Consider the following 14,453-nt stretch of genomic DNA (forward strand, 5'->3'; position numbering starts at 1 on the left):
TAATTGATTCTGCCCGACACAAAAATAAGGATTAAGCCTGAAGCCTGTAGCTGTTAGCATGGCAAAGAGGATAACATCGACACTTTAAAAATATATAGATCTCTGTAATCAGCATCCCGAAGCGTATTGAAATCGACTTGACTTAATTTCGATTTTGAGCCCACCTTAAGTGTTAAATAAACCAGAGTTAGAAATCATGCAGATCGGAGTATCTGAAATACCGCCCATGGAATCGATCAATACTATTATTTATAATTTTAGATCATTTTATTCAAGAGTAAACTATTGTGTTGGTTCGGTTTTATCAATTACATATTGCCAAAAGTGGTTGGAAATCAAAACCAATTATTAAGGTAAAAACTCTGGTATTTTCCAAATAAATATTATATGTGAGACTTTAAAACAACCAAGCAATGAACAATTCAATTTTAAAAAATGTGTATATAACGTATAACATAATAATATATGTATAGCATAATCTCAAAATAGAGAAGTAGTAAAACGTGGAAAGAAGCAGGTATTCTTTTTGAACTGCCTTCGAGCTCGAGCTCGAATTTAAAGTTTCTTTATCCTTCAAAAATACAAATAATACAAAAAATGGTTTACAAATTTCGATATGCATATCTATCTTAAGCGCCAAAGTTAATAATATCAGTAGGTACACTGAAAATGTCACATTCCTTTCCAAGGCAGAGCCATTGGATCGGTTTATTTTATTTCTGTGCAGTTCGCGAATTATTCAGTTGGGAAATTAAAAGCCATCATAGTTAAATATTTAGCAGCGAAAGTGGAGCAATGCAGGCGTGTCCTAAAAGGGTTCGCCCATGGGCTTGATGGTCAGCTCGTGCACCTGGACATGCGGAGGCGTCGACAGAACATACATGATGGCATTTGCCACATCCTCCGCCTGCAGCATGGGCAGCCTTTTGTAGTCCAAAGGCACAAGCTCTGTGTCCACCAGTCCCGGACTGATGCTCTGTGAAAGAGGTGAGATTAGACTGACTGTCTATTTACTTTTTCTCATATCACATCAACAACCGCAGCCTTAAGTTTACCTCGAAGGCAAGGTCAAAAAGTACCTCAGGCAAAACACCTCCCCAAAACTTGTGTGCGCCTATAAAATATAATCGATGAATGTTCTAAAGCCATTTAATGTATGTATTGTAGTGACCAACTTAACTTTACACTGCAAAAACTCTTCAAGACACCCTCGCCCTAAATTATAGCAGCTTTGGTGCAAAACAAAAAGCGAGAGAATTGTCTTAGGCCAATCAGAACAGAATATGATCGTACGATTATACAGTTAGGGAAAGAAAAGCTGTAACAGCGACCACCAGCATGCAGCTTCCCCAGAGCTTAGATGATTATCGGATAAATCTTCGTGGCGAACGCTCATACATTTTTGACGCTGCCCATTTAACTTCACATACACGTGGAAATATAATTTAGTTATATATATATATCCAATCTCATAAAAACAAGAGTTGGTATATTTCAATAAATTTCCGTGTTCGATTCGTGTGAAAGTGGCAACGAGATTCGACCCCAAGGCGTAAGGAAGACCAGGCCTATATATAAGAGCATGTGATTGCTCTACAGCCGACTACCCCCCCGTCTCGTCGACCCCCGCATCAGCTTATGGTTTAAACCCCGTCGCTCCAAGAAGAGGCCACGAGGCGACATAACCTTCAGCATCAAATTACGCAACCGGCCACCTGCCGAATGATAACCAAATGTATTGGAAGGCTAGAGCTCGTCCAGATTATTCAGCTATGCAGAAGTTTAGACGACCGGAGCAGATTTAATTACGTTTGAACATCATCATCGTCACGCAGTGAAGATCATCTCCTATGACCAACGGAGGTCCAACTTTGTGATTTCGTCTTATCGCAGCGCAGCGTAGCAGCCAGCGGTTTCCTAAGGTCTTATCGCTGCAGTGCTGCAGTTATATTTTGTGTTTTGTTTTGATTCTCGATTTTCTTTTGTATTGCGATTTATAATGAATTAAATACTCGCAGATTGACGGAACTTTTGGCATTTGAATAGGAATTTAACTTAGAACCTTTAAAGTTTGACCTACAGCTCGACAATGTCAACGTGAACTTGGGCCCAACTTTACGCACATCATGGAGTGGATATTTAAGGTCGTGAGTACTACAACAACAATGATATAAATCTTATTATGAATTACCTATATTAAAATTCTAACAAAATGCCACTCGAACGTCTAATTAAAATAATATCTGCATTTGACTAAAGATTATATAATTATATTTGCTAATTTTATATTCAATTACTTATATATATTTGCTTTATACTTTGCTTTTATATACTTTATTTTGCTCATTGAATATAAACAAAAATGAAGAGTTAGAGAACGACTAGGATAATTATGCGTAGATAAAAATATTGTTAGTTTGTAAAAGAGATTTAATGATATCGTTTACTAAACTGAATTTATATAAATGGAATTATGATTGAAGATATATTCAAAAAGAATGAATTGTGAATAAATAGATTTAATGGTTTGTCGAGTACTTATGTTGAACACTTTCTTAAATATGTGGTAGAGTTATTTTGAACTTGGCCAAGGGACAATGTAAATATTTTAAGTAGCATTGTCATGGTAGGGAGGGTAAAGACTTAGGGAATCATTAACATCCAAAATTCCCAATACTTATCAGAATCTGTAGCTTATCTTCACACGTGTCGGCGTGTATCATTAGTATCAATATAAAGCCATTTCTTTTTGTTAATCGATAATCCAGTTTTGAATATTGTTTATGAGTAAGACGCACTTATTAAAATGTAGTAGCGTTCGTACTATCCTAAGCTAAAAGAACCCCGACCTACGGCGAGCTAGACCCGAGCATAGCAAGAGTGCGCATCCCTAGCGAAGGAAGTACAAGGTCCTCTTTATTAGTAATTATCACCCACTGTCTAAACATGTGTTTAGACATGATAAGTAGACAATCTATAAATATGTTCTATTTAAGGGCTGCAATAAACATGTCACGGGACAGCATAAGTGGCAACTACAGATAAGTACGGTTGCAGTGGTCTATTGCCGAAGTGTCAAGAGATATGACCACGCGGGAGGTGACTAGCGCGGTCATAGGCTTCAAACATAGATTTGAGATAAACCTCAGCTGCATTGACCAACGCAGACTGCAGCGTCTTACAAGCGCTGCATTATATAATTAGATGATAAGAACCTATGTAAGAATGAATAAAAGGCGATGCCCTCGCAGCAGCGAGTCAGTTAGATTCAAACACCCGAATTGAACTCATTAAGTGTACGCATTAGTTTATAGTGTGAACATTTTGGTCCTTCGAGCCGGATTCGACTCTGCAGTTTCCCCCTATATGGTAAGGGATTCAGAGAAAGGCCAGCTCCTTTAAGCATTGCTAAGTTAATCTTGCAGCTAAAGGTAGCAAAAATAATTGACTCTTGTTTCCCCCTACCAAAGGTAAGGAACAGAGATAAATATAAAAAGCAAAAAGATACAAAAGAATCTTTTATGTTTTTAAATAAAACAAGCACCTTATAGTCTATAGTTAAAGGTTGCTTTGTGTACCATTATAAATTGTGGTAAGGCGTGTTGAGGCCATACATCAGCAATTGTGAATTTTACATTTTGGTCCTTCGAGCAATTCTGTTGTTTTCCCCCACCAGTGGTAAGAAACACAGAAGAAAAAAACCAGCGCTTCAAAGTAAAAAGAGCAAGGTTATTCGAGTGATTCTGTTGTTTCCCCCACCAGTGGTAAGAAACACAGAATAAAAGACCACGCCTTAAAGTACTAGGACTATAAGGTGAAACATTGTGTTCTTGCTTTTCCTTGGCTGATCAATCAGCTGTGAGTCGAGGCACAGCTAGGTCAACTGGGCGACCAATCAAAAAATCCTCCAACGGATCACGCCAAAGAATTTAAGCAGAAAGCACAAAAAAGTCACAGTGATTGTTTTCCCAACATGTTGTCGGAAAGATCTGTGAAATTGATGCAAGACCAAGGAGAGCTGCAGAACAAAATACTGCAAGCAATCAAGGAAAAGGCATCTATACCAGCAATAGAAGCATTGGTAGTTCGATTTACTACTAACAACAATGCGCTGGTAAAATTGGGAGTTGGCGATCATCAATATTTTAATGATAAAATATTTATTAAAACTATGGATGCTGTCAAGGCCTACAAGGAGTCGCAATTAAAGGTAGAAACACTTGAAGAAATAAATATACCAAGTGGATCAAAATTATCTGATAGCGCATCAGCTCGGAGCTCCAGTCCAGTTGATAATCTGGTTCAACTGGTGGATAGAAGAGCGGACAGGGTGAGGCAACAGATGAGCCTAATTTACGAAACCCTGGATAGTTCAAGTGAGATTGAACTAGTCAAGCAGCTGGCAATGATGAAAAGTCATTGGTCCAACGTGACGGACACACTGAAACTGCTTGAAAACAAGTATGACAGAACTGTCTTTGATCAAGATGAGGCAGACATACTGCAATCTGAAGTTGCCGCACTAGAGATGGTACTTCAAATGAAGTTGGAACAGTTCAAAAGTTCCAACTGCGACGTGCCAGAACTCCCAAAAGTGGACCTTCCAACGTTCAATGGAAATGCGAAGGAATGGCCAACATTTTTCGAGCTGTTCTCTGAACTAATAGACAGCAGGAAAGATCTCAGCAACACAAGGAAGCTGGGATATTTAAGAGCCTGCTTAAAAGGAGAAGCTCAAATGGTGGTTAGCCATTTGATAACGGGATCAGCGGCTAGCTATACAGCAGCGTGGGAGCTTATCTGCAAACGCTATGAGAATAGCAGAAAAATATTCTCCCAACACTTCAACAAATTAATGGAATTGGAGTGCTTGCTGCCCCATGATGAGAAAAATTTAGGAAAGTTTTTGGATACTGCGACCGAGAGCATATTCATAATAAAGCAAAAAGGAAAAATAGAAAGCTCTGCTGACGTAATTTTAGCAGAAATTCTGCTGCGGAAATTTTCGCCAGAAGCCTTGCAGCTGTATGAACAGCATGTAAAAAAGGCAAGAGATATACAGTCCTTACAAGACGTACTGGAGTTTATTGAGCAACAATACAACTCAGTAAACGCCATTACCAAAAATACCGCTCAGCTTGCTACAAGAAAAGTGCAAGTAAGATCGTGTGTCTTTTGCTCTAAGGATGGCCACGATATGATAAAGTGTCTCAAATTCAGAGCACAATCAATTGAAAAAAGAAAAGAATTCGTTCAAAAGAACAACATGTGCTTTAGATGCTTTGGAAAGCATAATGCTATCGACTGCAGAAAGGAAATTACATGCAATCGATGCTCCAAAAGACACAACAGCCTTCTGCATGAAGACACAAAACGCAGCATCAACAGCAATAGCCTTAAGCAAGGCCAAGACACTCTATTGGCTACAGCTGTTGTTTTAGTGAAAAACAAAGCTGGAGGTTACAACGAGTTGAGGGCGCTTATTGACGGTGGATCCCAGAAGACGCTGATTTCAGAGGAAGCAGCACAAATATTAAGGATTCCCAGAGTAAGGAGTACTATAGAGGTCGAAGGTATATCCCAGACTACTCAACTATCAAAAAATAGTGTCCACCTAACGATCAAACCAAAAATTCCAAGCAGCTTCAAAGCATCAACGGAAGCATTGGTTTTACCAACACTCCATAGAGCCCTTCCCAGCAAAAAGTTTGATATTGATATCAACAAAGAGTGGAAGGGCTACAGGCTAGCAGATCCACGATTCAACGAGCCAAGCAGAATTGACATAGTGATAGGTGTGGATCTATTTCCCCTGATTATGATGGAGAAAATCAAAACCGTAAATGGAATCTTGGGACAAAAAACCAAATTTGGATGGATTGTGTCCGGAAATATAACTCGAGCAGCAAAGCAGAAAATTATAAGTGCCACTACAACAATAAATCTAAAGGACCTGGAACGCTTTTGGGAATTGGATAGATGGAAGCTGATTCAACGCATCAAAGGTGATTTTTGGAAGAAATGGAAAGAGGAGTATCTGGTGTCATTGCAAAAGCGAACCAAATGGCGCCAAGAAAAGCCAAATCTGAAGGAGGGACAGCTGGTTCTTATAAAACATGAGAATACTCACCCTGCAAGATGGCCAATGGGAAGAATCATTGGTACGACTAAAGGACAAGATGATAAAGTCCGGGTAGTCACGGTCAAAACAAACGAGGGGGAAGTAAAAAGATCGCTAAATAAGATCTGTCAACTTCCTGTTAGCGAAGCACAACCAGCTGGAGCTGCAACGCCATCTATAACGGAGTCAATGCAGCTACGCAAGGACAAGAAGCTTAGGCAGCGAGTTCCAAAAGACAAAAGGAATGGCACTGGAAGCATAGCTACTGTGCTATGCTGTTTATTGATATTGCAAGCTACAAATGCGACAGAAAAATCGGAACCTCAAAAACAGGCCAAAGAACTTGGGAAAATTTACGACATCGACGCAAAAGCTGCAGTTATGGTGAACAAAATTGGTAAAATTGAAGTCGCTACATCCAGTTGGCAATTATTGTTTTATTATGACATGCAAGCCTATTTTGATGTCATAAAACAATCAGAGGACTTCCTGGAAAAATCCCGCTTGGTTTGCACAAAAATGGGAGACTTCAAGGACTACTGCGATTTCTTCGGCACGACAATACGGACAAAAATTGACAACATAAAAGAAAAAGACAAAATACTTCGGCACCGTACCAACCGAAAGAAAAGGTTTATACTGTTCTTTGATATCGGAAATGCAAATAGAATACAGGAAAATATGCAAACGATCATAAGAAACGAAAAACATCTAATGGAATATGTTGACAATCAGACCTCGGTCATCAATGCCACGGAAGAATTAGTAAGAGCAACTACGATAGAAGCAAACCGGAATTTGGGAAAACTGACCAAACAAGTCAATATTATTGCAGAAACCATGAAGGAGCACTTTATGGTATATAAGGAGTCAATTAAATTCCTTATGTTATCAAATCAAGTGCGAAACTGGATTGAAGAGGCAGAAAGCCTACAAGCAACAGCGATCTCAATGATAACGGACATTAGTGAAGGAAGAATTCATCCTACACTAATTGCGCCTAACAAAATGCTGGAGGAGCTCGAAAAAGTTAAGAAAAAATTAGGACGAAAACAAATGCTACCGGGTGGAAATTCAGTTATACAATTACCACTGATCTATAAACTGATGAAGGCACAAGCTATGTTGAAGGATAATGTCCTATTCATTGAAGCAAAATTGCCGATATACAACAATCAGGAAACGGATCTCTTTGAAGTAATCCCAATACCACTGTGGACAAACGGAACAAAGCTTATTCCGAAATTGAATTCTAAATATTTTGCGTTCAATACAGACATAAACGCATATCACCTAATGTCTGAAATGGAAATTAACCAATGCAGACAAGAGGATTCGACAACATGGCTTTGCGAAAGTAATTGGGCATGGAAAAACGCGGAAGATCACTCTTGCGAAATATCTCCATTGAAACCAAGCAAGGCACACTCATGCGAAATGATGGAATTCCAAGGCAATTCGTTCATCAAAGAGATAAGTGGATCCAACCGTTGGCTATTTAAACTGTTTCGGAATACAACAGCTAATATAAGATGCAACGAACAGCATGAAGTTATAAGACTGCCCAATCAAGGCATTATACAACTACTTGCAGGATGCACAGCAATATTAGGAGATACAACAATAATTACTCCTCAAAAAGTAATTTCGACAGCGTCTGAAATATCTATCTTCCCCAGTTTACGAATTATAGATGACAAGGAGACATGGAACGTGGTCCCGCTGAAGCACTTGATTATCAACAACACTAATGAACTGCAAAATCTTCAAATGCGCATCAAGACTCTGAAAAATAACAAAGTACACATTGATGACTTGATTTTCCACACGGCAAGCGGACACTCGGCCCTAGCGTTGACAACGATTATTATAATTATAATAGTCATTTATATCCGGAGGCAACACATAAATGAGAGACAACTACTGGCCGTACATTTTTCCCCCCCGGAGAATGTCTAAACATGTGTTTAGACATGATAAGTAGACAATCTATAAATATGTTCTATTTAAGGGCTGCAATAAACATGTCACGGGACAGCATAAGTGGCAACTACAGATAAGTACGGTTGCAGTGGTCTATTGCCGAAGTGTCAAGAGATATGACCACGCGGGAGGTGACTAGCGCGGTCATAGGCTTCAAACATAGATTTGAGATAAACCTCAGCTGCATTGACCAACGCAGACTGCAGCGTCTTACAAGCGCTGCATTATATAATTAGATGATAAGAACCTATGTAAGAATGAATAAAAGGCGATGCCCTCGCAGCAGCGAGTCAGTTAGATTCAAACACCCGAATTGAACTCATTAAGTGTACGCATTAGTTTATAGTGTGAACACCCACTATTAAAAGACCCACTAGTTAAAAATCTATCGAACTACGTACACTACAGTATAGGTGTGATTATATCACATAGCACAAGATTGTGGCGGCCCTACTAAAGCTTCGATTGTGAATGATAGTTTCCTGATTATTGTGTGGGGCGTTCGTTCATTCGACACACGCACTCACCGTGACCTTGACTTGGGTCTTGAATTCTCGCATCTCCTGGCGAAAGAGCTCGGTAAGAGCGGTGATCGCGTGCTTGGTGGCCGGGTACATGTTGAGCTCCTGCTGGCTGCCGGGCAGCGGATTGAAGACGTAGTGGCCCACAATGCTGTTGATGAGCACCACATGACCGGCGGACTGTCGCTGCCGCATCGATTCGAAGGCGCGCTGGGTGCAGTAGACCACGCCCATTACGTTCGTCTGGACCACCTGCTGCACAGTGTCCACCGACATTGTCAACAGCTGTCCGCCGGATAGCTTTCCGGCGTTATTGATCAGAATGTCCACGCCGCTCAGATCCCGCTGCACCGCGTCGAAGGCTGCGTTTACGGACGACACGTCCGAGACATCGCACTGCATGATGCGCAATCGCAATCGCCGATCCTCCGGCAGCTCCTGACGCAGCTGCTCTAAGCGGTCCAGGCGCCGGGCCAGGGCGACAACCACCACGCCAGCGGAGATAAGTTTTCGGGCGATTTCTGCTCCGATTCCCGAACTAGCGCCGGTCACCACCGCTACGCAGTTATGCCAACGTTCCATGCCGGCGGCTGTAACTCAAATAAAACCTGCGACGTATCTGAGTCAATTGACAGCTTCGGATCAAGGGTGCTCAGTCCATCTCCACACAGAGCGAAAAGTGGACCTAAAGGCCAGTATATTAAAACTCATCACATTAAAAATTAGTTTAGTTTATTTTAATTAATACTTTGTTAACGCTTAGACAGATCGCCTTTTGTTTAATTGCGCCAACAAATTATGCGCATGCAGTGCCTTTCACACCATAGCTCATCTGCATCTGTATATTTAATCGGCCGATAAAATTCAAAAATAATTTATCAGCTTGTTCAATTGCGTGTTTTATGTTTTTTTTCACATGCATGATGTATTCAATTACCACTAGGCCGCAGAGTGAAACGTAATCGCATCAGATCGATTCAAACCGCATTTCAATTCAATGGTGTGGCTCCCTTAGGAAATTTGTGCACTCGTTACTCGCAGAGTAAAAGCTTCTACTGCATTCGTTGAAAAGTATGTTAAAGGTACAGTTGCTACCCATATGCCAAACTATTTTGGGCCCTCCTGCTCTAACGCGCACTAGCTAAGTACCAAAACCTGATCCATTCTCTGACATAAAGACATAAATAAAAGTCTTCTTAAATATACATATATCTTGACAATTTTGACTTTTTGCAATTTTCGTTACCCGAAAGTCGTTTTTTGACAGATTTCGCATCTAAGCTAGGTCAATCAAGCCATGCGTGATCATAATCCTATAACCGTATATTGAGATTGGATTATATATTTGGTTATTTATCCGGGTAGAAGGGTGCTAAGAGCAACTTTTCGTCCCACTTCTAGAACGTCTAAGAATCGTTCCATCAATGGCATAAAAGGAGATACACAAATCTTTTGAAATCAAACCTTCAGTTGGATAAGTTTCTAAATAAATGTTGGGAATACTTGCAGTTAGTGTAGGTAGAAAGCATCGCGTTTTTCAGATCACTTCTGAATGTATTTAGGAAGCATGGTAATAGTTATTAATGCATTTTTTATTTGATTTGACTGCATTACCAGCTGAGTAATGGGTGCCTAATAGTAGCGGAAACCATTGCGTTCCCAAAGAACGCTTATGAATAATAATGCATCACATTAGAACACGTTGGGAAGCCTTTTAAGTGCAATTCATCTAGTTGGCTGCTATGAAGTAAAAAATGTTTCTTGGAATGCGTTCCTGAAATCCGGCTCTATAGCTAAATCGAAATGGTAATGAAATATTGACGGGTCGTATTCGCAAGTCTGACGCAGCTGCAGGCCGGGCCAACAAAAACAAAACGGAAAGCACAAGAAAAACAACAAGCGCGACAGCTGCACAAAAGTTTTCCTTTGAAATATAAATAAAAATCAATTCAAGGCGTATTTTACAGCGCCGAAACTCAAACATAGCGGGCTTCGAAAAGGCTCGGCAGATGCGAAGTGCTGAAAAGTTTCATGAGGGGTTCGTTCCATCAGGGAGTGTGCCACATACGCAGGAAAATGTCGGCAATAGTTAACAAATGCAGAGGGGAAAATTGGACCGGTGTTCATGCACCAAAAAAAAGGTTTGGAATCATGCGAAATTACAGTTCATGAAAGTTGATGGTGACTTACCAATACATTTTTTATTCGATCTCTCAAACTATTAGTATCACAAATCATATACTGCTCAGATGCAGAGAAAACAATGCTACACTGGACACATGTTGCACATACGCGTATAATAAGACCACGCCTTAACTTTTTCTCAGATCTTGAGAAAAAAGAGCTTACGTAATATTGTAGGGTTTTTTGAGCTGGGAAGACACATACTCGTACATAGAGTGAGTTTAAGACCGTGATTTCTCGCCATTCCTGTCCCACGGACGCACGTGCTATTTGCCCACGTGTTTATGGAAATTGAGAAACGTATTCCAAGTATTTGGAGGAGGAGGCCATCTCAAAGCGCCGTTTATTTGCCGACTCGACGCGACTCAAGAACGCAAGGAGAACGCGCATAAAAATTTTCCTGATTACGTATTTGCCGAGGAGCTGGGAGCAAACGAGGCGGAGTGGCGCCTCAAACTTTTCGGCAAACATGGATCTATTAGTCGCATTAGTGGGCTGTAGGATGTGAGCGTATCTGCCAGATATCGCCCTGCCAGTGCCAGTGCCAGTGCCAGTGCCAGTGCCAGTGCCAGTGCCAGTGGTCAGAGGTCAGAGGTCAATGCCAAGCATGTGCATTCTCGCAGGCACGTGCATACTGCAAAAGCAAAAGCAAAGGAAAAGGAAAAGGACTTTTCTGGGCCGTGTGGGATGTGCAATCAATCACTGATGGCCTAAAGGGCACCTCCAATTGCGTATTCTGAGTGGGGCTGTTGATTTAAGCATGCGTGTTCCATTTACGCCTGTTAACACATAGAACAATGCTTTTTGCTAACGAAACAGGGCTTCATTGAGTTTTCCATTACTTTGCCGTGTCCTTTATCACGAATCGAATTCTACGGCTGCTACGCTGGATAGTGTATTTCTTGAATCGAATGAAAAATGAAACCTTTCGCCGCATTGAAAGGTGTTTGCTAAATATGCTGCACCCGGGTCAGTCCAGTTGTTGAATTCTATTGGTCATCTAATCATTTCCTTCCGTACTCTCACAGTTTTTAGCAAACATTATGCTGTAGGATGCGGCTTCCCAGTGTGAGTTTCTTTCCGCTTCGACAGAGGCGACTGGAACATCTGCAGCTGGGGCTCCAGGTCATGATCCTTTCGTTTTCCGCTTTCCTGTTGTCCTCTTGACCTGCGCTCCTTGTTGCATCTTCTGCTGCTCCTGCTGCCGCTGTTCATAATTCAAATTTGCAGTTTTCTATGCTAATTCGTTTTATATCGCCGGAAGATGGCGGTATCCTTGTTTCTGGTCACAGAAGAGTGCCGGAAATTTATGCAGCCCTTGCATATGCGTTGTCCCTTTGAAAAGGAGAGCCCGAAATTCAAATTCGAAAAGAGGAATTGGAATTGGAACCCGAATTGGAATGCGTATTGTGAAGTGCGCAGCCCCGAATCTGAAGGACCGACCAGCAGGCGACAAGTGAAATGTGCAGGGAGACAGCGAAATTTGCATTCGACCTGATCCTCGAAGGCGACACCAGCTGTTTTCATTATGCCAATTTGTCTTGGCCCTTCCATTCCCCAGCATCTCTCGGTTTAATTATGTAAGCAGCTGGCGGGGATTCCGACCCCCTGTCCCATCGGCTATTTAAGCTGGTTTATGTATAATGCTTCTGTATTAGGGTCCAAAAGGCAGGCTTCCAGGTGCGTGTGTGGCAGCTCCCAGCAAAAAGGGCAACAACTTGTGCGTTTTGGCTGCTATGGCCACCTAAACAGCCAAAATCCGGCCAAAATAAACAACAATCCACCGCCTGCAACAATGTCCCAAGGCATTCTGTCGCTGAAACTTTGTGTTCTAATGCCACGCGAAAACTAAATGATTGATTCGATTTTAATGCGTATCGAAATTTATTTTTATTTGGCTGACTCAGTAATTAGTTACAGTCCAGTAGTTGCCAACTGGGGCCCGGATATCCTGGCCAGATTCGGTTTATGATGGCTTCTTCCGCAGATACGATTTGGCCGCAGTCCAGGATTACACCGAATCCGATTTTAAACGAAGCAGTGGATTTTTCCACTACAATTCCTACTCCAGGCATTGCATTTTTCATTGCGTACATTATGCATTTACCAAATACTTTCAGCGCTTTTTCGGCGTGCCATTCGATTGTTTCACTACGGTTTGCCCTTTCTCAACGACCAGATGTAAGAATCCCATATGCACAAACAAGCTGATTAGCTCCGCAGCTTGTATCTGCTATTCAGCTCATTTATTGATTCATATTGCGGCTGGCTGGCAGACACGTACATATGTACATATATGCCGGATGTGGCAGCGTAACTCCAGACGTGCAGGAAAAATGGTCAAATGACCAGCGAACACTGCGGAAAATTTGTATCGACAAATTGATCAAAAGGTACATCTATTTGGATCACCATAAACTTAACCTTTCTTGAGTAAAATGGAATTGTGAATTATGAAATGGGGCGTGTAATATGTAGATGTTAAAGTTCCCGACTTTTTAACGGACTACTTTATCGCTGAGGATCGCAAGGCCCATACACTTGCAAACTGGCACTGTGGAAAATATTTCGATTATAATTTGGCTTTGAAGTTTGCAACCCAGCGAGGGCGACCTTCCCATAATCGAGAAATGTTGCTGTTGTAAAGACTTGTTGTAAAGAATGCAAAAGTTATATATATGATGAATTTTCGTTGTTTATATATGTTGTAAATATATATGAGAATATTAGAAGAAGCTGCGTTGCCAATTTCCCCGCAGTGCATCAAAGTGAGTGGCTTCCTAAACTATCAATTTGCTGACTGTGACTTTCCCACACGTGTCCGGGGCTGAATCAATCGGAACACCTTTAGGCCGAAACAGGTGCTAGAAACTAGGAAAGGGTAAGACAGATTGAACCACTTGAATGGTTTACAGATAACGAATTTATTTACCAGTGCCCTGTGCCCTGTGCCCTGTGCCATGTTGCACTTAGTCACGTCAGCCATTCCCATTTGAGATTCGCAATAACACAACACAGTGTAAAAGCTGAACATAATATTTTATGAGGACTTCAGGAAAATCTCCGCCCTGGACATGTGTGCACTGATTATAGAAGTCCTGGTTTTAGGACTCCGAATCCCTCCTCCTGGATCTAAGCGAATGATAAATGGCTTCAGCATGCAGCCAAAAACTGCAATCAGTCGGGAACTGGTGTATCAAATTATGAAAAAAAAGATACCAGAAAGCGACTATCTGATACTTGTTACTGCTTTTTGATAAGCAGGCCGCCCTATCATTATCTACATATGCTCATGCTCTGCATTAAAACTTGGTAAATTTAAGCAAGCTGGCTGAGCGAACAGATTATTTACCATGGGCAATTAAGGCGTCAATCCATTTCAACGTATTTAGCATGCCCTTTTATTCCTCGGGTAACGGGTATAATAATGCACAGACAACCTACAACTGCTGATGATAAATGAAACCAAGGGCAAGCGCATTTTGGTTCAGCGAGCTTTCGAACGCCCCGTCTGGTTTTAGATACATATATTCTTGCTGAAGTAGACAAAGTTGCTTGAGGAACAAGGCGCAAACGTATTAGGTGCCTTGAATGCGATTAAGATTTGAGTAGCCTATTTATAGATCTTTTCCTATATGCACATT

The 14,453-nt window shown here is 41.2% G+C and overlaps 1 protein-coding gene across 1 annotated transcript; it reads right to left on the minus strand.

The window, feature by feature from the left end:
- Positions 1–444: 444 nt before the first annotated feature.
- LOC6549974 (farnesol dehydrogenase) lies at positions 445–9,232 on the minus strand. The gene is made up of 2 exons (XM_001978711.3): positions 8,632–9,232; positions 445–976 (listed from the first exon to the last, which is right to left on the minus strand). Exons 1-2 carry the CDS (start codon positions 9,205–9,207, stop codon positions 809–811), a joined length of 744 nt encoding a protein of 247 aa, XP_001978747.1. The 5' UTR covers positions 9,208–9,232; the 3' UTR covers positions 445–808.
- Positions 9,233–14,453: the final 5,221 nt, after the last annotated feature.

The sequence above is a fragment of the Drosophila erecta genome, unplaced genomic scaffold (assembly GCF_003286155.1).
Source record: "Drosophila erecta strain 14021-0224.00,06,07 unplaced genomic scaffold, DereRS2 tig00000126-arrow-pilon, whole genome shotgun sequence".
Lineage (NCBI taxonomy): Eukaryota > Metazoa > Arthropoda > Insecta > Diptera > Drosophilidae > Drosophila > Drosophila erecta.

Excerpts from the sequence above, each read along its gene's own strand:
- LOC6549974 (XM_001978711.3), bottom strand. The coding sequence starts at position 9,207 with ATGGAACGTTGGCATAACTGCGTAGCGGTGGTGACCGGCGCTAGTTCG. Across the intron at positions 977-8,631 it reads AGACCCAAGTCAAGGTCACG|AGCATCAGTCCGGGACTGGT; the intron begins GTGAGTGCGTGT and ends CCTCTTTCACAG.